The 27,601-nt window shown below is 37.9% G+C and overlaps 1 protein-coding gene across 2 annotated transcripts in view; it reads right to left on the reverse strand.

Moving 5' to 3' along the window:
* Window positions 1-27,601, reverse strand: part of SVEP1 (sushi, von Willebrand factor type A, EGF and pentraxin domain containing 1) — a 179,184-nt gene that overhangs the window by 101,853 nt on the left and 49,730 nt on the right. For both annotated transcript variants that reach the window (XM_032860832.1, XM_032860831.1), the window contains exons 4-9: window positions 23,119-23,277; window positions 22,128-22,307; window positions 13,552-13,731; window positions 6,892-7,089; window positions 4,606-4,724; window positions 2,220-2,349 (exon numbers count right to left, since the gene is read on the reverse strand). In XM_032860832.1, the coding sequence (XP_032716723.1) occupies window positions 2,220-2,349; window positions 4,606-4,724; window positions 6,892-7,089; window positions 13,552-13,731; window positions 22,128-22,307; window positions 23,119-23,277 (966 nt within the window). The remainder of the gene's footprint in view (window positions 1-2,219; window positions 2,350-4,605; window positions 4,725-6,891; window positions 7,090-13,551; window positions 13,732-22,127; window positions 22,308-23,118; window positions 23,278-27,601) is intronic.

Genomic DNA, 27,601 nt, shown 5'->3' on the forward strand with positions numbered 1-27,601 from the left:
GAACAGGAGGTACTAGCGGAGGCATTGTCTCCAAAGGAGAAAGAAAGCCTATTTCAAAGCAAGTGAGGCCGCATTCCTGGAATGCTAAGCAAAAGCATTCTTGCTTCCTCTCATTTATCAGTAAGATACCCACACCCTGTCATCTGAGGAAACAAGCAAGTGCAGGCTTTAGAATATTTTCTCTGTCTTTTTCTGTCTCTGTCTCTCTCTGCCCCCTCTCTCCTTGTCTCCCTTTCTCTCACCTTCCCCTGCTTCCTCTTCTTTTCCATTTCATCTCTCTCTCATAATTTGAAAATCCAGTGTCTAGCTAGACACTTGAGTACACATTTCACATTTCACCGTGCTGACTCTTCATTGTGAAAAATTAAAACTTGGCAAATGCTTGAACCACAGTTCCATGTCTAAAATCACAGTATCACAAAAAACAAATCCAGCGTATTTTTCATATGACTGGTCAAGTTCATGTTTAAAACAACACTGAACAAGCAATAAAAAACAAAAACAAAAACAAAAACGCTAAGCACTATGAAATGAATGAGGCTGATTTTTACTTGGATCTCTTTTTATCGACTTTTACCCAAACCTCTAATTTCTAAGATAAGGAGCCAGTGTGATATACATTAGTTATTTTAAGAAGTTATGCAAAATTCTTGAAATATTATGAATTTAATGTGTTGAATTTTTAAACAAGCATATTAAAATACATGAGATGAATATAGGAAACGTCAATATGTTTACTAGAGCTTAATGTGTGTCAGGCACCAGCTTAAGTGGTTTATGAATTTCAAGTAATTAAAAACCTCAAATAACCCTATGATGTAATGTATTTATTCATTCTATTTTTGGATAAGGAATCAGAGGCACAGAGAAATTACTGGTCACACTGCCTTTAAGTGGGTGAACAGACTCAGACTGGGCTCCAAGTCTGTGCTCTTGACCACTACAGACTGCTACGTGTCCTGTCTCTCCATGCGTTACATCTTGGTGGTGGGTGTCTGCTGTCCACTGTATATCTACTCGATTGACTGGAAACACAAAGACGAACTGGGAGATGGAGTTGCAAATCAGTGCATGTCTCCAGCCCCCAAAAAGGACTGACCTACAGCAGTGGTTGTAGGGATGAAGAGGCTGGGACAGATTTCAGAGACAATAAGTAGATGAAACCAGCAGAACTTGATAATTCATTGAATGCTGGTGATGGAAGGAAAGGAGTCAAGGATGACTTCCAGATTTCTGGAGGTAGGTGTTTGGCTGGGCCACTTTCTGAGCTGAGAAACATACTGGGTCTGGGTGAGTCTGACATGCCTATAGGACATCTACATGGAAAGCTCAGTAGGCAGTTCTATACATTCGTTTGAACTTCAGAAAAGAGATTGAGATAGAAATCTGAAAGTGGTCAGTTAACAGAATCAGTAGGAAAACTACTAAAAAACAGAAAGAAAGAGAAGAGGACTGGAACGCTGGAGATGAGTCACAGTTGAAAACTGGCCTGAGGAAGAGAAGCCACTTAGGAAAGAGATAAAAAGGAGAAATGAGAACAATGGGTTGGCAAATCAAGAAAAGACTGGTGTCCGATAAGCTAGGGAAGGAGACGTTTTTAATAAGGAGAGTGTGGTTAATAATGTAAAATCTGGGGGCGCCTGGGTGGCTCAGTCGGTTAAGCGTCTGCCTTCAGCTCAGGTCATGATCTCAGGGTCCTGGGATGGAGCCCCACATCAGGCTTCCTGCTCAGTGGGAAGCCTGCTTCTCCCTTTCCCTGTGACCCTCCCCCTGCTCATGCTCTCACTCATGCACACTCTCTCTCAAATGAATAAATGAAAAATCTTAAATTTTTTTTTTTAATCTAAGGAAAGATTGTGTGAAATGAGAACTAGAAAGTGTGTAGTAGGAGTAACTCTAGAGTTCATTGGGTACCCGGATGACAGCAGTTTATAAGTGGAGGGGACAAGAGCCAGACATATTGAGTGACTTTGAGAATACATGGCCCTTGAGACAAAACAGCTGGCAACCCCTGGGAACTTTTCAAAAGGCTCATATTGGAAGAAATCAAAGAGAGACAGGGATATGTAAAGGGCATGGAGGTTTCAAAGAGGGAGTGGCTTGAGCAGGTTTCAAAGCCCATAGAGAGAATCAGTGGGAGGGAACTTGTCAAAGAAAAAGGAGCAGCAAAGCCCTTCAGATTATTCTCACGAACCCACCCAAATAATTTCATGGCTTACCAATAACCTTGACACGGAAAGTGCAGCTGGCTTGGTTGCCGGAGAGGTCAACTGCTGTATATGTGATGGCAGCATCTCCAATTGGGAAAAGGTAAGGTGGGGTGAAAGCTGGATGAACATGGACTGATACCTTTTAGAGATAAATGAATATTTTGAAAGTGAAAGTTAATAGCAATGATACATTTTTTTAACTTAACTATTATTAGGAAAAGTGAAATTTAAACAATGATACAGTATTTCATACATATAGCAAATAGAAAAAAAAATAGGCACAGCCTTGTGGTGTGTTTCTTTCCAACTATTTTTCTATTTATATAGTTTATATAGCTGGCATATGTATGAAATGTTATTCCTTGTTTTTTAAAATATAGTATCTTAAAACATTCTTTATGCTGTTATATAGTCTTTAGAACTTAAGAAGACTCTTAAATGTCTCCAAAATTTTCTATAGAATATGTATATGCTAATTTTAAAAAATCTATTGAAGGACATTAAAACTGATCCCAAATTTTCCTATAATAAACTGGGATGAACAGTTTTGTACAGGTAATTCTAAGATTTTTAAATTATGTCTCTATAACACATTTCTAGGACATAATTACTAGCCTCAAAGTCACTAACAATTTATTAATAGATAATACAAAATTTCTTTCCCAAAACATGGTAATAATTTGCATTCCCATTTGTCAGTATCTGACAGTGTCACTGTTGAATTTCCCACTCTAAGTTCTCTGCCCTGTATTAAATACCATTACTTCTTGGTTAACTCAAAAATATGACACCAGGTAATTGCTTTAGTTCACAATTTCTTAATGTCTCTGACTAAGACTACATTCTCATATGTTTGCAAGATATAGATATATTCTTTCCTTTTTGAATTACACATTTGCCTTCTTAGGCCATTTGAAAATTATATGATAGAAATACATTTATATTAATGTGTTAGGTAATGAATATTCTAACCTTTGACAAGTCTGAAGCATTTTTCTCTTTGCTATTTATCTTTTTATTTGGGTATTTTTAAAAATAAAAATTTAAAAATACTTTTGTAGTGTTTGTCTTTTCTATTGTACTTTTAAAAATATTTCAACACACGGGGGAACATCTAGTGTGAACTCTCATTAGACCCTGAAATATGCCGCTGTATTCCTCTTAGTGCTTGTTGATTATGATGAAGGCAACAATAACATGTGTTTTCACAGGCCTCTTAATGTAAAGTAGAAACCACACATGATAGACATCACCTACAGTACATTTAGTCCTAGAAGTCACATTTGTGCTTTTATTTATTTTTTAAATTATGTTCAGTTAGCCAGCATAGAGTACATCATTAGTTTCTGATGTAATGTTCAACGATTCATCAGTTGCTCATAATACCCAGTGTTCATCATAACCCAGTGCCCTCTTTAATAATCATCACTTGGACATGTGCACTTTTAAAATTCAGATTTAAAAGTTACCTTGTCTTTAGTTATCTAAAGAAAAATATCATATGATCTCATTTAACGCAGAATCTAAGAAAACAAAAAATCACACCCCTAGATACAGAGAACAGGTGGTGACTGTCAGAGGAGGGGATGGGGCCGGGGAGGGGGTATGAAGTGGGGTAAAGGGGGTCACAAGGTACAAACTTCCATTTATAAAATAAAAAAATCCTGGGAATGTAATGTGCAGCATGGTGACTATAGTTATTTTTTTTTTAAGTTACCTTGATTCTAAGTATATTCAGCACAATGATTACGACAGTGTTTGTGTGTGTGCTGTGACCTCCCCTCACCCCAATATAGCCTGGCTGGCACAAATTATACATGTTTACACACAGTTGTGAAAACAATGTACCATAAAAGCATCTTCGTGTATGTGAATACTAATAGTGTTAAGTCCTAAATGAATTCCTTTTTTAACATCTGATGGATAATTATATCAAGCTATATACAATAGTGAAATATTGTATTCTGTGTTAGAGAAAGCTGAATTAAAAACTGATCTCTCTTTCACATTGGCCAATATACAATCATTTAGGGCTCATATTTTAAAAGATACATTCATAAATAGGAATTAATATTGTTTCCACATCTTTTTCTTTTTCTTAAAAGTTCAGCAGAGCCTAGGTAAGGGGCAAAGAATTCTTAGGCAATCTTAATGGATACATAATACAACAAATCCACGGAGTACAAAGTTTCCATTTTAGAGATTCTTATCTGAGATTTCTAGTTAAATACTCAAGGCTGATCATTCCTCCAGCCAAAGAGGCATTAATATTTATGAGTACAGTATATATCAAGAGAATGGTCATTAGTATAGTAGTAAATCTTCGATATCTCACATATTTGCAGTGCATTTAAAATCTATTCAAAAAGGATGCAAATGTTCACACAAACCTTACCTTTTCCCCAGAGTTGTCTTTACTTGTTGGGATTTGCCAGGTGATATTGGCAGAGTCTTGCTGTTCCTGAGTCTTGGCCTCTATGTCCTTAGGACAGCTGATTTGAGGAGCCTCCACATCTGACTCAGAAAATGCACAAATCAGTGAATCGATTGCTGGGTAATTCTAAGTCATTTAAGAAAGAGGTAAAAATATGTGAATACTGTGTGACTCATTGTTTCCATCCCAGTTCCAGATTAGTTTGGAATATGCGACGGCCTTCAGCGTCATGGCTTATGAGGCCCTTCCTGACCTGGTACCTGTTGACCTCTTAGCTTCACCTCTTATGGTCCCCGACAGGAAATCACTCTCCAGGCTGGATACTCTCATTCCCATGCCAATTCCCTGGTCTTTCTTGCACCTGTGCCTTTGTGCCTGAGTCAATGCCCTCGCCCTTCTTTACCTAGATAACTCCTTGTCCTTTCTCAGCTTAGACACGAGCTCCTCAGGAAGCGCTCCCTCCACAGGCTCCCACAGCCCTCCATCCTTCCTGACCATAAAACACAACATGCCATTTTGAAATTGAATTTTCGCCCCCCAGCAGAATTCGCATTTGTTGAAGGCCAGGATAGCTCTTGTCCCATTGTGTTAAGTAGTACACTGGAAGCTTGGTAAATATTTTTGAATGGAATGAAGAAACAGAAAAAAAAAAAAAAATAAATGTTAACTGTGGCCGGAAGGAACTACACTTGAAAACAAGACTGTCAAGTAGAATTAATTGGCAGTGCTAAAATGCACTGTCAAAACAACAAATGGAAGCCAATGATATTTTCTGCAGCATGAAACTCTGTAATACAGATACTGAGTTAGACAGAGGTGGTAACGTTAAACATATCCCCATCAGTCACTGTAGAGCTAAGTTCTTATATATAACATAAAAGTTCTTATTTTAAGTTATGTTAAATTAGGTCTATGATAACTTGCAGCTGGATATATCCTAGTTGATATAATCTGAGTCTCATATCTTGTTTTTTGAAAACTTTATACAATTTATATTCTCTTTTTCTTGGAGGGGTTGACACCTGGACACTTTTCCCCCCACAAATATGAGTTACCATATTGACTCTGAAAATCTAAAAAAGTAGTTGAGTTTTCATTCACACTTGAATAATAGTTTAACTGGATTTAGAACTTAAAGTTTCTATTTTCTTTCTGTATTCTTTGGACATGGCTGTATTTCCTTCTGGCATTTAGAGTTGTAAATGAGAAGTATCATGTAAGTCTGCCTCTTGTTTCTTTTGTGCAATTCCTCTTTTTTCTCTGGAAACTGAGTTAAGATTTTCTTGTTAAACTCTGGGCCTCAGAAATTTTGCCAGTCATGAAAATATGCCTGTCTAATGGTCAGGAGCCATGACTGATCTCATGTTTCAAGTTTAGCTCAGAGAAACTTCCTTCTACTAGTAAGAAAGTTCTTCTCCTCCATCCACTTCCCTCTCTCCTTCTGGAACTCTTTATTAAATGTACATTGGGGCTTTTTCCTATCCTTGGTATTTCTTAACTTCCATCTTTTTTTGATCATTTGGGATATTCGGGTTCTTTATTATTTCTCCATTCTGAGGGAACTCTCAGTTTGGTTCTTCAAATCACTAATACTGTTTTCAACGACATCTGCTCCATTTTGTTTACCCTTCTCTTAGAGATATTTTTGATGTTTTTACTTCTGAAAACTCTTTTTTGTTCTCGACACCCCCTTTTTCATAGCAGTCTGTTCTGGCTGCAAGTAAGATGGCAATGGCCTCCTGTGAAAGTTATGGGATGCAGGTTTTCAAGGGGAATGGGGTGCCTGGGTGCCTCAGTTGATTAAATGTTTGACTCTTGGTTTTGGTTTGGGTCATGATCTCAGGGTTGTAGGATTGAGTTGAGGATTTTCCCTCTCCCCCACTCTTTTAAAAAAAACAAAAACAAAGCACTGATAACTTGCTTCTTTTTGAATTGACTCAGTCCCATGGGCTTTATATGGGCCAGAAATTCCTCAGAGATTTTCATCTCCTGATGGAAGACTTACCTGATTTCCAGCTTTAACATTATCCTTATATTCTACTTCTTCTGTCATTGCCTGGCGTATTGGAATTGGATTTTGTAAATCCATCATTTTGAAACAGAAACCTTCATAGAATGTATTAGGATAACTCCTACCACTTTATCTTGGATTTGCAACAAAAGCTGCAAAGAGGGACAGGCCCACCCTGTACCAACATGGCATTATATAGGAATCTCATTTTCAACCTGACCAACATAGGGGGCTACCTTTACACACAGCTGTCTGAACTTTGGCGCTCCACTTCCCAGAGGTGGTGCATCTCACGTCTTCTCTGACCCCTGATAAAACGAATCCTCGGCGGCAAATGAGCTGACAGACCGTCCCAGGTCTGGCCGGCTGCTTGCCACAGCTGTGGGGGGAGATGAGGACCCCTCTGGGCTTCTGAAAGGTGGGGCAGTGGCGCTCTGTTGTAAGGGAATGAAAGGATGTTATTTGCATTCCCACCAATTTCAAGAAAAATAAAATTATGCTGCCTAGGAAATGACATAAGTCATTAAACGGTATCTGTTTATGACACTGAACATATGATACATTATAAATAACGCTAAACTATACATCTGTGGTTATCTCATGTTACTTTGTCAGTGTAACCATACACTGAACATTTCTAACTGGCACTTTAATTAATGCCAACTGTGACTTTTATCACTGGCTTGGAGCACCTTCTTTCAGTCTATAGAACATTTATGGCTCTAAAGTATAAAACAGTAAATTAGGGCACCTGGGTGGCTCAGTCAGTTAAGTGTCTGCCTTCAGCTCAGGTCATGATCCCAGGGTCCTGAGATCAAGTGTGACATCCTGCTCCTTGCTCAGCAGGAAGCTGTCTTCTCCCTCTCCCTCTCCCTCTGCCCCTCCCCCTCCTCATGCATGCTCTCTCTCTCTGTGTCTCATTCTCTCTCTCAAATAAATAAAATTTTTAAAAATAAATAAACTAAAATAGTAGATTCCCTCTTTCATGGATTAACCAGTATATTCAGCAACCTGTCTCCATTTTATGAGTTCTTTTGGTTCTATCTTTAACTGAGCACATTATAAGAAAAGTTTTCATTCCCTCCCTCAAATCACTGTGTCATTCTGGGGCCCTGACCCTTTATGTTATCTTTGGAACAGATGTAGGAGGCAGAATGCAAGTAGAATGGAAAATCAAGACTAAGACTTACTGTGGGATGTGTGTAAGCGTGTGTGTGTGTATGTGTGTGTGTGTGTCCCTGCCCATGTGCACATTTATTTGTTTTGTACTGATTCTACTGGCAGCACTCCTAGCATCTTTAGTCTGTATTTCCGATGTAATAACTGCTAACATTTATTCAGTATGTACTATGCCAGGCATTTCTCCAAGTGCTTTACGTGTATCACTCAATCCTACGCACTGAGGGGTACCGTTATCATTCCCACTTATAAACAAGAGTGTTGAGGCACAACTATGGGAAAGTCACCCACAGTCAACATCCTTGAGGTCACCCTGTAGGTATGTGGCAGACTCTGTGTGCTCCAAAACACTTCACCACCACGCCTACCCCCTGAAATTTCTTTCAAACTCCTGCTCCGGCAAAAGCAATTTTTTCTGAAAAATTGGTTGTTTCTTTATTTTTGCACAATATGTGCCAAACGACTGCCCAGACTTTCTGTTGTGCTGCAATAAAGAGGAAAATCAGAGCCAAATTTGTGGTTCAAATGTAATGACCATGTGGGTCTCAATATCCCTTATTTAGGGATGGTTCTTTGTAAATTAAGAAAATTATCATTTTAGCTGTGATAGTCATTGAAGATTTTTTTCCCGGTTAATATGCTCTTTTTTATTGTTTATGTTATTTTGGATAAATATTCTTTAATTTTTATATAGTCTAATCCACTGATTTTATTTCTACTTCTTGTATACTTAAGTTCTGAAATTGGTTAACATTCACATATTTTAACTATACTCTCTTCTAATTTTTAATGGTTTTATTTTTTAATTTATATTTTAAAATCTACAAAGAACTGATTTCAGTGTCTGGTGTGAATTAAAGACACACAAGAATTTCATTTTATTTCATTTGTTTTTCCCAAGGAGCTAGCCAATTTTTCCATATTACAAATTGAATAAATCTTTTCTTCTCAACTGACCTGTAATGCTTCCCCAGTAATACATGAGATTCATAAGCTTTGGGACCTATTCAGTTGTCTACATCTATACAGCAGTACTGGCAAATTCTTCATTTTTGTAGTTTTAGTATATATTTTAAAACCCCATAGAGCTACTTTCTCTTTACTATCCTTTATTACTCTTCCTTTTTGATCTTGTTTTTGTGATTTTCGTGTACATATTCTTTCAGATAAGCTCTAGAATCACTACCTACTTTGAAAAGAGGAGCAAAAAAAAAAATCTCTTTTAAGGTATTAAATGAGATTGTACTTTACCTATAGATATATCTAGAGAGTATTACATTTTGATAAAATTTTATAAAAATATTAGGGTTCTCTCTGTCTCTAACATTCTGTAATTTGTATAACACTGTTTCCAGACACTGCTGTTTGAGGTTACATATCTTATATTTTCCATAGGTTTTCTGAATGTGATTTTTCACTATATATTCTATTTATCATTGTATATGGAAAAGTTCTTTATTTGGTATTCTTACGACATTCGGGAACTCTCAGCTCTCTTAGTAGATTCATTCCATTTTGGGGTAGACATGTAATCTATCAAAGATGATGATTTTAAATCCCCAAAGTTCTAATCTTATGATTTATTACAAGTGCTCCAGCTTTGAGAACAATACTACACAATATGGATGATTCTGGGCACGCTTTTCTTTTCCCAGATTTAATAAGTCTGCCTTATATTGTTTCCATAAGTGGTTGCAGGTTTAATAAGGACATCTTTTTTATTATGTCACTTATCAATATGAGCTTCTCAGAATTTTATTGAAAATGTGTTTTAAATGATGATGAGTGGCATTTTTATCTTCTGCTAAGTAACCATGTGAATTTTTCCTATTTGTTACAATGAAACAAGTTATTATGTTGGTTGATTATATCTAATTTTAAGCCCTTCTGCAGACCTAGGTTAAACTGCTGTTTTGACAGGCCATTCTTTTGGTAGTATATTTGCTGTCATAGTTTATTATCTGTTTTTTGGTAATAGCTATCAAGTTGGCAACTTGTAGTAGTGTGATAATACAAATGATTTAGCTTTCCATTATTTGGGCCAAGTTATATGGTATAGAGTTACTGTTTCTGAAAAGTTAAAAAGAGTTTCATTGATCCCTCAGTCATTTTTGGAGTAATTAATGCTCAGATAACATTTTCCATTTTTTATAAGTAATTATACACTTTCATTTCTACTTTTTTCTTGACTCATTTAAAAAATTTTATTTTCATAGAAAATCATACATATCACAGATTTTTAATTTATGTTAACAAATTTATGTATATTGTTTTATTATTCTTTGAAAAATCGAAGGCCTCTATATACTTTGTTATAGCTTCTTAGAATAATTCTGTTTTTGCATTTTTCTTATTTATATTTTAAAAATCTATTATGGTAGGGGTGCCTGGCTGGCCCTGTCAGTTCCAACTCCTGGTTCTGGCTCAGGTCATGATCATAGGGTTGTGAGATCAAGCCCCATATCAGACTCCATGATCAGCGTGAAGCCTGAGATTCTCTCTCCCTCTCCCTCTATTCCTGCCTCCTGCATGTGTGTTCTCTAAATAAAATCTTTAAAAAAATTAAAAACAAATATCTCTTCATTCAAAGATTCCCCTCTTACCCATTCTATGGCATCCTATCTCCCTTCGTAGTTCATTTTCCTTAATTATTAGTGTGTATTTCTTTCAAATTCCATTGCAGTCATTCTTTTCCTAACTTTTGAATTTAATGTTTAGTTTCAATCTCCCTGTTTAATAATGAAAGGATTTATAACTACAAAATTACATCAGTGTATAATTTAGCCCATGTCTTGTAACTGGTGTTAGGAGTTTCTCAATTTCATTTTTTATCTTTTTAAAAATTGCATTTTTTACCTTCTCATTTGTCCATTGAATTCATTTCCTTTATCTCTCTTTCTATGGAAGTCTTTATGCTTCAGTGTTTTTGTCTGGTTCCATACTTTAGAAAATGCTAAGAACAATCATTAATAACATTGATGCTGTTACATGTGTTTCAAATAACCTTTCTTTTTTGCCGGTTGCCTTTTAATAATGTAAAGAATTCACCTGAAGTACAGAAATTTAAATCTTTATGTATCCAAATCTGTTCTTCTTTTCTTTTATTCTTAGGAAATTCTTCTCCATTAAAAACTCAGATTGTCTTTTTATTCTCGAAAGTTCTCCTGCATAAAAATCCGCATCTTTTCTTATATTTCACTCCTTAATTTGCCTGATTTAATTAATCAATTTCATTTAACGATTTTTTTGTATGTATGTAGTGGAGTCAAAATTAATTTTTACATAAGTTTTTTCCCCCATTGATTTCTGGAATTTCCTTTACTGAGTGTTATACTCTTCTATAAACAAACGTTCATTTCTGCACCATATTTAGTCATGTGTAGCTCCATTGTTCTGTGCATCCTTGTACAAATCATGTCCTATTTTTTAAGTACTGTGGGTTCACAATCTGTCTTATGGTGGTGAGAATAAGTTCTCTCTCATTTTACTTCATGTTCAAAATTTTTCTCTTTTGTACCTGTCTATTCTTCTATCAATTTTTTAAAATCAGAATCTTCACAGTAATTACGGTGGTTGTCAGAATTTGGGGATTATAGTAAGTTGTTCCCCAATAAAATGTAAAGAGACATGCAATTTCCTTTGATAGTTACACAAATCCACCGAGATGTGCATATGTTTTAAATCATTAGAGAGATGAGCACAACAATCTTAAGAAGAACTGAGAACAGGAACACCTTATTGGAGGCATTACTATTGTTAGTGAAAGACTGGGTCCCTCAGCAGAGGAGGTGGACAGTCATGGAACCAGGGAAAGAGGTTATTCTCAGGAATAAACATTTGTATTTACAAAGAAAATCTAGCCTAAGGAGACAACATTCCAACTAAAGAGGTTTATTGAGATTTACTGTCCCATTGTAAAAGCCACCTCTTTTATAGTGATAGATCCATCACCTTGCTTAATTCTGTGGAATATCTGAAGAAGCGAACTCCCTTTGTTTTGGTCTTATGCAAACTAAATGTGTTCCTGATTTGGGTGTTCTTGTACATTCGCCTACAGGGAAATACCGAGTTTGTTGGGCCTAAGTCTTAGAGTATTGGTACCAGTAGGTATGTCATTGCTAATGAACTGAATTTTTGTTTCATAGTAAATTTACTTCTCCTATCCAGGAGAGATTAATCTCTTCCCAGTATGATAATAGTTTTTCTGAGCTTGCACAGTGAGGATCAATTCTTGGACTGCTAAATGAATCCCCCCAGACCCTGGAAGCTCAACGGCCTTCCTGGTGATACCTTCCTCTATTATCAACCATGGATCCAATACCAGATATACTAGAACAAACCTGTAAATTAATTTGGAAGAAACTGACATTATAAATGATACTGATATGAAATGAAACTGATATTATAAATTAATATCTAGTTTCCCATCTCGGGTCTTGGCATATCTCATTTCATACATATAGATCTTCTTTTTCCTCTTTTAAGAAGTTGGTTACTTTGATTTGGGAAACAAAGGCAAAAGGGAAAATTAAATTTCCTCACTGCCTACATCCTACTGACAAGTCCTTGAAAGGCGCAGTGTTAGGAGTGTTAACATTCCTTTAGGAACTCAGCTGCCCTAGTACTGATACTTTGCTAAGGGCAAAAGACATTCTTAGCCTGAACCCCAGGATTCTGTGAGTCTACTTTAATATATAAAAGTTCCTTTGGAAACTCCCTTTATCTCTACCCCCCATGATATATGTTAGCAATCACCTCCAAGCATACAGCCCCCGATACACATCTGAAGGGTCCCATGACTGAGTTTTTATTAAACAGTAATAAATCACCTTTCCTAACAATAGCTAGTCCCATCAGATTCCTAGAAACCTTGTTTCCAAAATACCTGGGAGACCTGTGTTTTCCCTAACCCCCTCCCAAATTCAAAGTACATGATCAGTCACCCCTCATAACCCCAGCGCAGCTCTTTCTGCCCACGGGTCTTATCCCTGTGCTTTAATAAAACCACCTTGTAGCACTGAAGACTTCGTAAGAATTCTTTCTTGGCTGTCGGCTCTGAACTCCAACACTTCTACATCAATTTAATTATACACCTGCCACACTCCTAGGTATCCTGTATGTGACATACAATAAGGATTCACTAAATGGCAGTGACCCTCTCATCATCATCATTATTATTACCGCTGTATTTGTTTGTACAGTGTATAAGGAGCAGCAGACTGGAAAAGCTCCTGAATTTATTCATTCTGGACCCAATTTCAGTAGTGAGATGTCACAACTCTTCATGAAGGACAAGGCAAAAAAATCTTCCGATGAAACAGAATGTTACGGTCTATGCCAAGATTCACTGGTTCATAATCTTGTCCTTTCATCAACAAGGCAAAGTAACGGTATTTAGCAAAGTATGGGATCACAGCGCATGCTGTTTACAAAATCCATCCAAATTGGCCCCAGTTTTAAAAAAAAAATCACTATTTGAAGCTGTAAACTTCAGTGACTTGGAAAATGGGAACCTGGTGTAGAAGTCTTTTTACCAGTGGAGAGGAATAAAACAATGTATTCGTTTACGTACCTGTGTCTCTGTGCACCTGTATATATGGAGGTGTAGCCATTATAGTCATTAGGAATCAATTTTAGTTCCAGGTTTTCACAGAAAAGAGGAAAATCCTAGAGCCAGAGAAATAATCACCAGAGGCACCATGCCTTCAAGGACTTACCCACACACCGGGGTTCTAGGCCATCCCACTGGGCGTTCGCTTGGCATGTAAGCTTAGCACCTCCTTCTAGTGTGTACCCTTCATCACAGGTAACCAAACACACTGTCTTGTAGGACATTTCCCCAGTGGAACAGCTGATGCGGCCATGTTTGGGCTGGCGGAGATGAGGGCATGTTCGTACTATATAAAATGAAAATAACTAGGTCACATTTTACTAAATAAACACAAAAAATGTAAGTTTAATAATGCCTACACATTGAAAGCAAGAACATGCCTTTTGTTAAGATGGCAAATAGTAAATAATGCACCATTAGGTTCTGAGCTAGTGTGGGACCCTTAAAAGCATGTGTTTCATCAGATGCTCTGCCCAAGCAAAATCACTGTGCTAGGCCCCTGCGCCTAGGTGGGACATTTAAGCTATCTAAGGAGTCTCGTCCTAGATGGATGCTGACATCTGTAGATTGGAGGTGGCTGACAATGGAGGTCTCTGCAACCTTGGCTAGGCCTTGGCTGTGATTTTCCAGGCTACAATCCAACAAGGATTGTATGAATGAATCCAAAGGCTACAAGGAGTCTGTGCCAAGACAGGGATTCAGGTTCATGATTAAACCATTCTCAGGTCTCATGCATATATGGGTATATCCTGGGCCTCTTAATGGTCCCAGCCTCCACAAAGCTGCCCAGCCTCTGCAATCTTAAAGAGAGTATCCTACTCTCTGATCATAACTCTGGACCTTTTAGCTTTTTCATCCCTTTCTCCCAAGACACTGATTGCAAATCTAGCTCACGATGCTAAATTTTGACTTATGCACTAAGATTGTTTTATTTGTGCATTTTTGCTGCTGTGGCAAAGACAGCCAGTTGCCTACCCAGTAACATTCTTCCCAGTTTTATTCAGCATAGAATACACACAGCTAGAAGGTAACAATTGCCCACTGCCATTGCAACAAATGACAGGCAATGAGCTGTGAGCTGAAGTTGTATGGGATGTCTGGAAAAGTTTTGAATGGAGACTCTTTCACTTGAGAGTGCTTTTTGCCTTCCTCTCCTCTTCCTTCTTAGTCCTAAACTATGGACATGAGGGATAGTACCCTAGCATATTACAGTGTAAGTAGAGAATACTCCTATAGGATAACTATCATGCCCTAAGATGGTAGAGCAAAAAAATTAAAGAAGCCTGGGTCTCTGATGACAATGGAGCGAACTAGGTTAGGATTACCTGCTTCTCTTCTACTTTTAGATGAGAGAAAAATAAACTCTTAATTGGTTTAGGACGGTACTACTCGGATCTTTGATACCAGTAGCTGTACATAATTCCCAATTTCCTGTGCCCAGTAGCCATTCATTTTTCCTTTGCTAATTTCCTAGGGAAAGATCTCTCCCTTCTGTCAGCTCACATGATTTGTATGTGCTCCAACCCTGCTCAGAGGTAGAGCTTGTGGCCTAGGATCACATTTCCCTGGTCTGAGAAGTGAGCTGGTACCACTGGGGACATGATTCCTTTAACTATCAGCTTCAAAACCACCATAAGAGAGCAGCCAGGCATATTTACTAAACCATTGATCCTGGAAATGCCCCCTGTGCCCCAGTCAGTCTCATCCCCATCAGTAGAAGTGCCACAGGGTATCTAGAGAAACATGCATTTTCCTAGTACTGCTAATTCTAACTCCTCAGACTCAATACTACATCACAGAAGGTCCAAGAGGACACTCAGACTGTCTGCCTCTGCAGGTCCCCAAGAAGCATCTGTGCTCTAAGCTCTCCCAGAAAGATCATCCTCACTGCCCAGCCAACCCAAATCCCATAAATTATCTTAGGGTCTATCTCAATTAACACCATGACAATCCTATATTCCTGTTTCTGACACTCTCTTGGGATGCCCAAGGCTCCAAAGTTAACCCTCATCTACCCGGGTCACCCCCATGTAGTTCTAACCCAAATCTAATTCACACACTCTTGCACCTGCCCTCTGGAATACATGATCGGTCTTCAATAAATCCTCTCCTATCCTAACCTTCACTTGCCAACTTTTCTTTCACATTCTTATCCTAATCAAAATCTCACCATCTGTATACCAAGGCCTACAGGTGAGAGAAGTGTCCTCTTTGCTCCTTGGGACTTCCCAGATTTTTGCGTCACCCTTCCTCTTTTCTTTCTAAAACACTTCCGTTCCCACAAAATGTCATAGTAAATACTCAACATCTTTTCTTCCCCCCCAATTCCCTGCTGACCTCTGGGTCGCTTATTCTTTTAAGATTATTCTCTCTCTTTCTTTCTCTGTTTCTCTCTGTCTCTTTCTCTCACACACACATACACACACACATTGCTGATTCCATATATTCTATGATCATTCCAGTATCCGGGAGTTATATTCGTTACCTCCTCTCCCCCAATAAACATATCCTTCACCCTATCTCAGCCTCCCTTCCATTGTCTTATCCCCTCGGCCTTGCTATCATCAGCCTAAGCAACTCACTCTCTGACAACAACCTCCTATCTTCTTGGGTCACTCACTTCCTTGGGTCACTCCTTCAACCCCATCAATTTCTACACCCTCCTGGGATCTCCAATCTTTCACATGTTCTGTAGAGAAAATTATCTCTAAAGAGTTACTCTTTCTACACCTCTTTTCCTCCAGTTCTAGTTTAAACTCACTCTGTTCAGGATTTCCAATCGGAGGAAGGACAGAAAGAGTAAAGGAGAAAGGAAGTGGGAGAATAAGAAAAGAGGAGAAGAAAGGGAAGAGAAGGCAAAGGGAAGGTAGGTAGAAGAGGAGGAGGGGAGTGGAGAAAAGGGAAAGGAGTAGTGGGAAGGACAGTGCAGAGAAGGGAGGGGAAGCTGAAAAATGGGGAGGGGAAGGTAAAGGAGGAACAGGGGAATAGGGAAGAAAGGTGGGGGGAGGGAGGCTGCAGAGCCCTGTGGAGATTTACCCTTTCAGTCAGAGGGTATGTACATCCCTGTCATAAACCGAGATACAGAGAGGAAAAGAGAGTACATTCCTGTTGGATATGTGAAAGGATGTTCACATATACTCATTTGCTCACAGATTTAATCCTATAAGCATCAGGCATAGCAAACACACACACACACAAATAACCTCTGCAAAAGAACGAAGTTCTATTATCAACAATAACACTTATGTAACACTAAAGGGCAGAAGAAAACATGGCAATTTCTAGATATTTTTGAACAAAATAATTTGGGACTCAAGAATTTGGGGGGACTCTGGGTATGATATTTTTTTCTTCTACATTTCTGTATTTGTGAATTTTTCATATCAAGAATATATTTATGATGAAAGCTTAACTTTATAATAAGAGGAAAGGAAATTAGGAAAATTGTTCAGTGCATATTCTGCTGAAGTCACTGTCGGGCAGGATCTATTCTGAAGGAACCCATTCAAATGATATTAGTCAGCAAAGCATAAATATTGGGTGCATTAAATATACATATTTAGGATTGATTATTCTTAGAGAAAATTCAAGACTCAAATTAAAGATTAAACCACAAGCCTTAGCCTTTCCATCCCTGGGATGACTTGGACCAAAGTCAACTACTGATGACAGATACGAGTAGACGTATTTTGCCTTCCACATCTAGATTTTTATTAAATGTGTCCATTATATAAGTAAAATCATTGTTGAGCATATCAGGTTCACAGAAGTGATTTGCCTTCCACATTTTGACTTTCATTGAGTGTATCCACCATATGTGGCAGAATGCCAAGTGACCGCTGGATAAAAAAGGTGAACAGAAAAATTCCTATGATCAAAATATATAGGATCCAAAAAATCATATTAAACAACTACTTTTAGATGTAATAAGCTGCCAAAATCACACCAACTCAAGACGAAATGGATTTGCAACATCTCTCAAGAGTACTGACAGTAAATTAGAGTTGGTGTTTCATGCACATACAAATTATATTATTTCTCAAATGCTGGTTTTAATAAACTTTCATTGCTCCTCTGGGAAACAAAGCGTATGCAAGAATTCCTATTTAGTGCTTAAACATCTTATATTCCTTTTCAACCAAGAATGTTTTTAATAGAAACATGCTTATTTATTAGTTTCAGTTAAAAAAAATTTTTTTTTATTTCAACAAGCTGAAAAATTCGCAATAAATGTTTCTTGATGTACACCATGTTAAAGCAATCCTTAAATATTTGTTTGGTCTTTTTAGAAAATAGCAATTTACTCTTTCAAGAAAACAGTCTAGTAAGAGGTAGACAATGTGAGAACTGCTCTGGTTCTCATTTTAAAGGCTAATTGGATTTTTCCCCCAGGTAAGCAGTTCCTGCCAATCTCCAAATTGCAATAGTATCTATACTGAAAATAAAATAAATCTGATGTTAAATGTAGTATTCTCGTTGTCTGGAGCATTTTCTCAGGAAAAATTCTATCACAAAATGTAATTTTCTATGATGTTGTGGTTTAGTGAGTCATCATTAGGAAACCACAAAAAAATCCTTACAAGTTTAGAAATAAGTGTATAATTCAGATAAAATTTTAAAGAGTATAAATGCTTTATGATGAATACAAAGGAGGAATAAGACTAAAGCCTATTATTATTCAACACTATAAGACATTAACAATGCAACATGAAATTTATAAAAGTCTTTATATCTTACACTGATCTTTCATTTCTGTTTCAGTTTCGGAAAGATTTTCAAGAGAAAGATAACATAACTAAAATGGTACTGTTCCTACAATTAGATTTAAATTGGATCCTAAAACACTGTTTTCTCCATGTTACCCGCCCTGAGACCGAAGTGAATCCCCATGCAGCTGCCATATTTTACCGAATCCCAGATGCTCCAGTTATGAGGCACACCATTATTTTATGTGCCACTAATAAAGAAACAATATTATCTGTGAAAAGACTTAATGCCACTGATTTTAAGGTGCATCTTAGTTTTTAGAGATGTTAAAATGTGAGAGGAAAATGTTTTAGAATTAAAGAAATACAGAATATTTTCAAAGAACAATATCTCAAGTAACTAAATTGACTAAAGATGAGCTAGAGGAAGGGATTAAGTATCTTCATTTGGGACAGCTCTGTACGCTGGTAAGTTAGGCAGCAGCTTTGGGGATGAAACGAACGGATTTTAGTTAGAGCCATGATCCCATTTCATCTGTCTTTTGATTAAAATTATTTTATTTATATTGGAATATCAACTGAAATTGCATAAATAAGAACAAGAATGTTTTTTAAAAATGAAAATGCATAATGGAAAGCGATACAGGCAGACCACTGACACACCTACTTATCAGTGCATGTGTCAATATGTGTATTTGCCAAATTCTCATTCTTGATCATTCACTAGAGGTATAACCAAGAATTGACAGGAAAAGATACATTCTGTGCTCATAAAAAACTAACAGTCGACCAATGGTGATAGACCAGTTGATTAATAAAAGTTAAGTGTGTTGGTTGTATTATAAAACAGTGGTTAAGCTGAGAAATAGGCTGTCAGAATCCCCTTACTGTATGCCAGGTTAGGGTTAGTCAAAAGATGAACCTGTCCTGGATTTTAGAAAGCAGTAAGGGAAGCAGTGGTCACTGCAGCCAGACTCAGTGATGGACAAATGTAGACAAGTCCCATGGGTTCCAGCTTGTCTTTGCTCACCTCCATTCCAAGTCCCAACTGTGAACTCTGTTGACCTAAGAAGGCTCCAAGATCACTGCCAGGTTCTTGGCTGTGGAGCCACGGGGTGTGCTTACACAAGCTTCTCTTAGACCTCCTAACACATTCGGCTTGGCCTCACAGGCTGAGTTGGTAGTAACACCTCTGATGCTCCAACTTCTCTTCTAGATCTTCAGTTTGCCAGTTCTTCCAAAATTGTGTAAGGTCTGATTCCTAAAATAAATCCCTTATCCTGTGACACTCAGGGTGACCAAGCTTCCCTGACTGACCCCGACACACACATAGCACAAGGCCTCTAATCAGGGGAGAACAGATTGGTGAACATGCATACAGAAGTCAGAGGTCATCCCACCCAGGCCGAGAAGTTTGATGACAGCAGAGGGTTTGTATGTAAGGACCAAGAGCAAAGGCAGGCCTATCAGACACTCAGAGCTGTGGGAACAACCTGTAAAAGCATGGCTTCCTGAGAGGACGTGGCCATTTCTTATGGATTTAGTGCAGGATCTGAGGCTCAGGGTATGGACTGTGGAAGGTAAAGAGGCAGGGGTCGGAACTTATCCTAAAGGGGTTGTCTACTTGCTTCTCTCACTCTTCTTTGGAAGGCCAGTAAGTGGAGAGTTAAAATGTAATAGTTTCCACCCTCTGCCATGAAGTATGTGGAAGAAGGGGTAGAGATAAGACATATCTACAGGAATATATCTAAGTGGCTTTCTATGATTCACTTTTTCGGTAATGGCATATGGCTTTTTACCATTGGAGACTGCAGGACTGAAAATGTCTTTCCTTGGCCTTCCTACATGAACAGTAAGTAGCTTGTCTGAGTTTGGAAATCTAGGGTCTGATCCTTTTCTCTCAGAATCCTGGCAACATAACTCTCATCTTCTCATATCTACAATGGCTAATAAGAGGCTCAAGTCTGATCCTCTTTCCTTTGTAGGTAGTGTTATTTATTTCTAAGTGTGAAGCGGAGACAATTTTCCATTCTTCCAGGGCATTCAGATATTTCACTAAGATTACTTCCAGACATGGATCTGTTTGCAATAATTCTTTTTCTAGCACTCATTAAGTGATGTTAAGCTGAATATCAAAGATGTTAGTTGTGTGTATTTTCAAGATTTCAGCTTGAGGATATACCCTCCTTCACTCCATTCTCTCTCTGGATTCCTAATCTGAGAAGAGTCTATTGCCTGGGATGATTCTCATTCACCTTATTCCTTCACATTTTTTTAATCTTTGAAATTCTGCTCTACTTTTAGAAGTTTCTTGAGTTGGTTTCCTGACTTATTAATTTGGCTTTATGTCCAGTCATTGTGTTTGTAACCTTTTTATTTTTTTTCCCTCCAGAAATCCTTTTGTTTTCAGATTTCTCCCATTTCTTGGCATCCTGGCCTTATTTAGCACTGTGATTCCATTTGTTCCCCTTTTCTTTCAGGCCCCCCTTGTATAATTTTGCTGATTTCTTCTTTTTTTGTAGATACAGAGAAGGATATGGGTTGGGACCTAAGTTAAGCAGATTCATATGAATGGATGGGTTCAGTGTCGGCAGCTGATCACCACAGTGGTGGGCTCCTGGGCTCACAAATGACCTCAGAGCCTGAGTGGGTCGCCTTCCCTTATGGGTACAAGAGCCAAGAGGAAACTCCTCACCATACTCCAGGGAGCTATGTGATGTGGGATCCTGGAGAAATCAAATCCCAAAGTGTAGTACCAAAAGATGCCTGTGGGATGTGGTGGGGGTGAGATTGCCATATTTTAGCAAGACAAACAAACAAATAAGGAGATCCAGGTAAATTTGAGTTTTAGAAAATCAACACCTCATTTTTAGTATAAGTAAATCCCACACCTTATATGGGACTTAGTTATACTAAAAATTGTTGTGTATCTAAAACCCGCATCTCACTGGGCGTTCTGTGTTTCATCTGGAAACTCTAGGCAGGGGATAAATACTGTATTCAGAAGCTTGATGGGAAGAGATTCTCAAGTCCTTAGGCTTACTCCCCTCTTTTCTTAGATACCTCTCTCTCCCAACCCTACTTGTGAAACCTGGGTGGCTCAGTCAGTTGGGTGTCTAACTCTTGGTTTCAGCTCAGGTCATGATCTCAGGTCATGAGATCAAGCCCAGCATTGGGCTCTGCACTCAGCAGGGAGTCTGCTTGAAATTCTTTCCCTCTGCCTCTTCCCCACTTGCTCTCTCTCATTCTCTCTCAAATAAATAAATATTAAAAAAAAAAAAACTGGACTCATTAAAAAAAAAAAAAAAGAAAGAAAGAAACCTTAGGAAGTTTTGAGTATGCAATAGTTCTAAGAAGTAGGAAAAGAGATCTTGGAGATGGCAAGAGTGAAGGTAAACTAACGTATTGTTCCATCTGTTTTTTCTCTTTTTTCGATGTGAGAGCCCTAGGTTCTACTTGAGGTACCATATGTCCCCGTTTCTGTTGGGCTGACTAGGCTCTTTGGGATCTCATTTTAGCAAATTCCCACTTTCTATAGCACACTGTCTAATCCGAGCAATGGCTGGAGACATACAATTCAGCTCACCAATCCTGTTCCGGGACCGTGGTGTGGTTCCCAGTCCTCCAATGACATTAGTCATCAAAGCCCCCATTCCAAGCATTCCAAAACTCTCCTTGGCACCCTGCCTTGGCTGCTTAAAATCTGAGGTTTGGATAACCTGTACATTTCCTTCCCAGGAAGGGCCTTTCTTTGCTCTTTGCTTGTTCATAAAAGAAACATAAAGGGGATAGTTTATGATGATGTGGTCAATTGAACTTGGTAGTTCTGATTTCAGATGTCCTATAATCTTTTCTTCCTGTGGTCTGTGGTCTATGAAATTAAAAGAAACAAAGAACTTCACTGGTCCATTAAAATTTAAGTCAAGGAAATCAAGCAAGGCAATCAATAAACAATGTGAACCGGCAGTTTGCATACCTCTGCAGGAGCTCTCTGAACCGGACCACAAACCACTGGGTAGACACAAGAGGATGCTGCTTCCCACGAGGTCAAATCCAGGGTGACATCGGACCCCACAGGCTGCATTGAAGTGGTTGTTACAAGTGTTCTGGATAAAGTAACCGTTTTCAGGAGGCCTCAGGGCAGGGCAATGGACAACTAACATTCAGAGAAAGAAAATAAAAAAGCAAAATAAGCCTTTGAAGCAGTCTCCTTTTCTTTGTTTGTTTAAGAGGACACTTTAGACACACAGTGAAATTACCCACATCATTTCTATTTACAGCATTTCAATTTCTAAGTGCATATTTGGAAGAACCCTTACATCTCACTCCTATTAGGTATGTATTTACTTCCAATTAAACTTTTTAAACAGACTAAAGAGTCTTTTTTAAGCTTTAAAATGTTTTATTTTGATATCTATGTGGATATGAGATTTTCTAGTTCTTGATATTCGTATGTCATTGTTTATTTTCCTTCTTAATTAAGGTGGCATGAAACAAGGAATAAGTCCAACAAAGTACATCTGCTACAGATTCCACAGCCTCTTGTACATGTTACAGGTTAATTAAATCAATTTAACTTTTGATATGAATACTATCAAGATACCATATCACAAAAATATTCTCTTTAAATGGATTTAAATATCGCCAGAGCCAAAACCAGCTCATTTGTTACCAAACTGTTGTTAAATTTGTGGCTTTTAAGTTCATATGAGATCTTTTTCAAGTACTAAATCTCTGGTTTTATGGTTCTATCACTCCTAGGGTCTTGGATCCAGTTTCTCTGGAGCAAGATTACAGATGTGTGCAATGATAAGAAATGCTACTTAATAAAAACAGAGAACTTCTCCTAAGATTAGAGAAATGAATATTAAAGATCACTTAAAATGAATTAGATGGAAACATCAGCATCATTCAACTCAAAGAGATCAGCTTTTATATTTCCTATCTGCCAGATGTGGGAGACTTACCTTCACAGGTCTGGCCAGACGCCCGATATCCCTCCTTGCAGACACAGTCTTCTGGAGATGTACTTCCAGGTGGAGAAGTATGATTTTCATCAGGACATGGAAGGCAAGTGCCGATTCCTCCTGGAGAACCTTCTGGTTTGTATGTCCCAGATGGGCAAGCTGGGGAAGTCCATTTCATATGAATTAATGATACATGAATTGATAATTAACAGCATTTTTGAGACTAAGCAGGCAGGAAAAATACTTCAGCAGAAATAGAACATTGCATTAAAGTATCACAGTATTAAATACTTAATTATCATTGAATTATTCATATTGTTGAGTATTTCTAGCAAAAGTTCAGTAAATATTTGCGCAGATCCTCAAGAAGATGGAAGACAGTGTGGTCTCCTTTAAACAGAAGTTAGCAGCTATAAGAGAAAATGATTAAGATAAACACACAGATGGAGAAGAAAATACAAATTGTAACAACAAAATTAAACTTGTCTTTTGAGACAGTAAAAAGAAGCCATAAAATTCCAGAACAACAGAACTGAGTAGACCTAGGAAAAGTACTAGTTGTGATAGTAACGCAAGAATATATTCCTTACTTGAAGATTTGGAAAAAAAAAACCTCATCAAGTTTAGGCAAAATTAATAAAAAGTGATTTGACACCCAGGATAAAGGAAAAGCAATCATCTAGGAAAGAAAACCAAAATATTTATAAATGGGAAAATCAAATTAATATTTCATTTCTCCTGTGCAAAAATAAATGGCAGGAGAAAGAATGGAAGTAAGATATATAGGTATGTGGAAAAATTATTATGAACCCTAAATCCTGTATCTGGGCAAGCTATTGGTAAATATGAGGAAGAGAAAGCCATTGAAGGGGTGCCTGGGTGGCTCAGTTGTTAAGCGTCTGCCTCGGGCTCAGGGCATGATCCCAGGGTCCTGGGATTGAGGCCTGCATAGGGCTCCCTGCTCAGCGGGAAGCCTGCTTCTCCCTCTCCCACTCCCCTTGCTTGTGTTCCCTCTCTTGCTGTGTCTCTCTCTCTGTCAAATAAATAAAATCTTAAAAAAAAGAAAGAAAGAAAGCCATTGAAGGATATGCATGGCTCCTGGAAATAAAGATGCATTTTACTGACTGAAAAGAAATCAAAATTAAAAACACAAGTATGGGAAGAAATGGTTTTTAATAAACTGCTTGAGCTTAAGAAACTAGGAGGACATATAGTATATTGCTATACATCTTGCTAAAATTGCAAAAATGAAAAAAAATCAAGTAAGTTTCCTTCTTAAAAAGAAAGATGTGATCGAAAGAAGAAAATAAGCTTTGCACAATATAAAAAAGTTGGGAGATGAATGGGAAGAGAACAAGGGAAAGTTCTCATTTCTTTTTATATACATCAATATGATAAAAATGAAAGAAAAACTGAGGGTCACATTTGTACATTAAAAAAAACACAAATAACTATGACTAGAAAAAGAATATGTAACCTCCATATCGGTGGAAGAGGAACAAATCCCAAAGAATGAAGACAGAAAAACATTGGGAAAATAAAAGAAATAGCAAAAAGAATGAAAAACAAAACAGCATCAACTGGGGCACGTGGGTGGCTCAGTTGGTTAAGCCTCTGCCTTCAGCTCAGGTCATGATTCCAGGGTCCTGGGATCAAGCCCCGAATCAGGCTCCCTGCTCAGTAGGGAGCCTGCTTCCCCCTCTCCCTCTGCCCACTTTGTTCACTCAAGCATTCTCTCTCTCAAATAAGTAAATAAAGAAAATCTTTTTAAAAATCATAAACTAATATAAGAAAACCCAAAGATATCATCTATAATAAATAATAACCATGGGTTAATTTAATCCTGTTGATAAGATACACACCTAAAATAAGCCGACTCACAGGTAAAAATAAGTGGATGTACAAAGATACTCTAAATATTTTTTAAAATTTATATATTATTACCTTAAGGAGAAATAAAAATCAGATACATAAAGAGCTTTTTCCAAAGCATGAAAAAGAAATGAATACTCCAATAAAAAAGTTGACAAAGAATGAGAACTAGAAATTTCCTACAGAAAAAATGAAAATAACCAATAGTCACAGAATAAACAGTTTAACCTCACTCATGATAAAGAAATGCAAAGTGATAGCTACTTTTTAATTTGGCAGAATTTTTTTTTAAAGATTTTATTTATTTATTTGACAGACAGAGATCACAAGCAGGCAGAGAGGCAGGCAGAGAGAGAAGAGAAAGCAGGCTCCCCTCGGAGCAGAGAGGCTGATTGGGGCTCAATCCCAGGACCCTAGGATCATGACCTGAGCTGAAGGCAGAGGATTTAACCCACTGAGCCACCCAGGCACCTCTAATATGGCAGAATTTTCAAAGCATGTTAATACCACTGATTGCCAGTAAGCAGGTAAGCAAACAGGTTCTATTCCTCTAGGACAACTGGAGGGTAGACATCAAAAGCCCCAAAAGGAGCTTTCCTTTTAGCAAAGCATTTCACTTCTAAGAAGTTGACCCAAGTAAAGGTTAGTAAATATGTATGTATAATTGTTGTTTATCATTACACGCTCAGCACTGGCTATAACACAAATGTCAAGAGATGGGGAGTTTGTTAAATTCTTATGACACATCATCCGGTGGAATACTAGCCATAAAAATACAATTCTTAACACAGAAAATCATCCAAATTATGTAGTTGAGTGAAAAATAAAAAAGCATGTCTCAAACACCATTATGTATTATGTGATCCTTTTTGGCTAAAAAATACATATATAAGACTTCAAGGAAATGATCTTTAAGGCTATATATGCATGATAGAATTATGAGACTTTCAGGTTCATTTTTGTTGATCTCCATTTTCTAGTTTTGCTAGGCTGAATAGGTATTGTGCAAAAACAATTAAAAGTAAATTAAAATTACATGCAAAAGAAAGTCATTGTCACAGATGTTATATTTCATGTCACCGTTACTGGTTCTCTCACCTCAGAGATCATTTTGATTCCTCTTTCTCCCTCTATCTCTTCCAAAAATCCAAATGAAAACCATGCTGTTTGGATTTTATTCCTTAAAAATCCTCTGCATTTCTCCTCCTCCCTCCATCAGCATTGCCCTGTCTTAGATCTGGACCTACGATCTCTCATCCAGGTTCTTACAAAGTCCTTTACTGGTTCCTCAGCCTCCAACTCTACTCCATTCCACCATGAATGTTACTGCCTCAACATCTTCCTAAAATATAAATCCGATCAAATAACTTTCTACTTAAAAACTATACCAGAAGGACGAGGCCCACTCTCTTCACTCTGACATATAAGGACATCTTTGCTCCGTCTGCAACCTTCCTGTATGCCTGCTATAAAGGACCCATGAATTCCATATTCTGGTTAGAACCTGCTTCAGAATCAAGGACAGCCTAGTTTTGCACTAGCCTCCCCCCTCCCCGCCCCCATCAATGTACTGGACTTGGGAGTTTGAACAACAACTTCGTTTCTCTGAGACGTGGTTCCTTTGTGTGTAATATGAGCAGTACCTCCATTATAAATTTTATTGTTCAGATTAACTGAAATAATGTGAGTAAAGCAACACTATCTGACATGTAGTTAGCATTCAGTAAATTTCAGAATAAGGTCCCCAGCTAATCTTAACTTTCTCGACAATAAAAGAGATAATTATACTTCCTTCCTAGAGGCCTGGTTGATGCTGTAGTGCTTGGTAGATATTACCTCTCTTTCTTCCACTTAGCTTCTGCTTTTGCACGTGCTTTCCTTTGTCTGAGTGAACCTCCAGCATCCTTCAAGGCTAATTCATTCTCCAAAGCTCCTCCAACTTTTTCAGATTTTGGTGGCTACGTTTCTGAGCCCCCGGAGTACATTACCCTTACCTCTGCTCTGGCACATGTCCCACTGAATGGAACACATGCACCTGTCTCTCTCTCTCAGGGGCAACCTGCTCTTGCCTGTTCTGAGAGTCTTCCAATGATGTGACCTAGTCATTAGCCATCCCATTTCCTGACCAATAGTCACTCAATCAAAGGAGGGCAAGGAAAAACAAGCTGTGTTGGAAGGGGGCGGTGGGTTTAATGTGGAGGGAGGACTAAAGTCAGAGAGAATAACAACTGGGTGAAGCAAAAGGACACTGCACTTGGGGTCAAGACAACCGAGTTGCAACCTTGGCTCTTCTACTGACGGGCTTTGCGGTCAGTGGCAAGCGACTTTCTTTTCTCTTCCTACAAAATGCACGAGTTACAACTAATGAGGACTATGACCATTTCAATGCTAACATTTGATGTTTCCATAAATAGAATAATACTAGAAAGTAAGTTAAAGGAAACTTCCATATGAGCAGTCAGATTCTGTTTACAGATTTTATGATTTATTTTTAAAATATTACATAAAAAGGAAGTCATCTTAACAATATTACCCTCCAAAATGGTTTGAATAATTGAGAGCTGACAACACTGGAGAACAGTGTTTTGGATAAAAATATCCAAAAGTACAT

The sequence above is a fragment of the Lontra canadensis genome, unplaced genomic scaffold, assembly GCF_010015895.1.
Source record: "Lontra canadensis isolate GAN:19392208 unplaced genomic scaffold, GSC_riverotter_1.0 scaffold19, whole genome shotgun sequence".
Taxonomy (NCBI): domain Eukaryota; kingdom Metazoa; phylum Chordata; class Mammalia; order Carnivora; family Mustelidae; genus Lontra; species Lontra canadensis.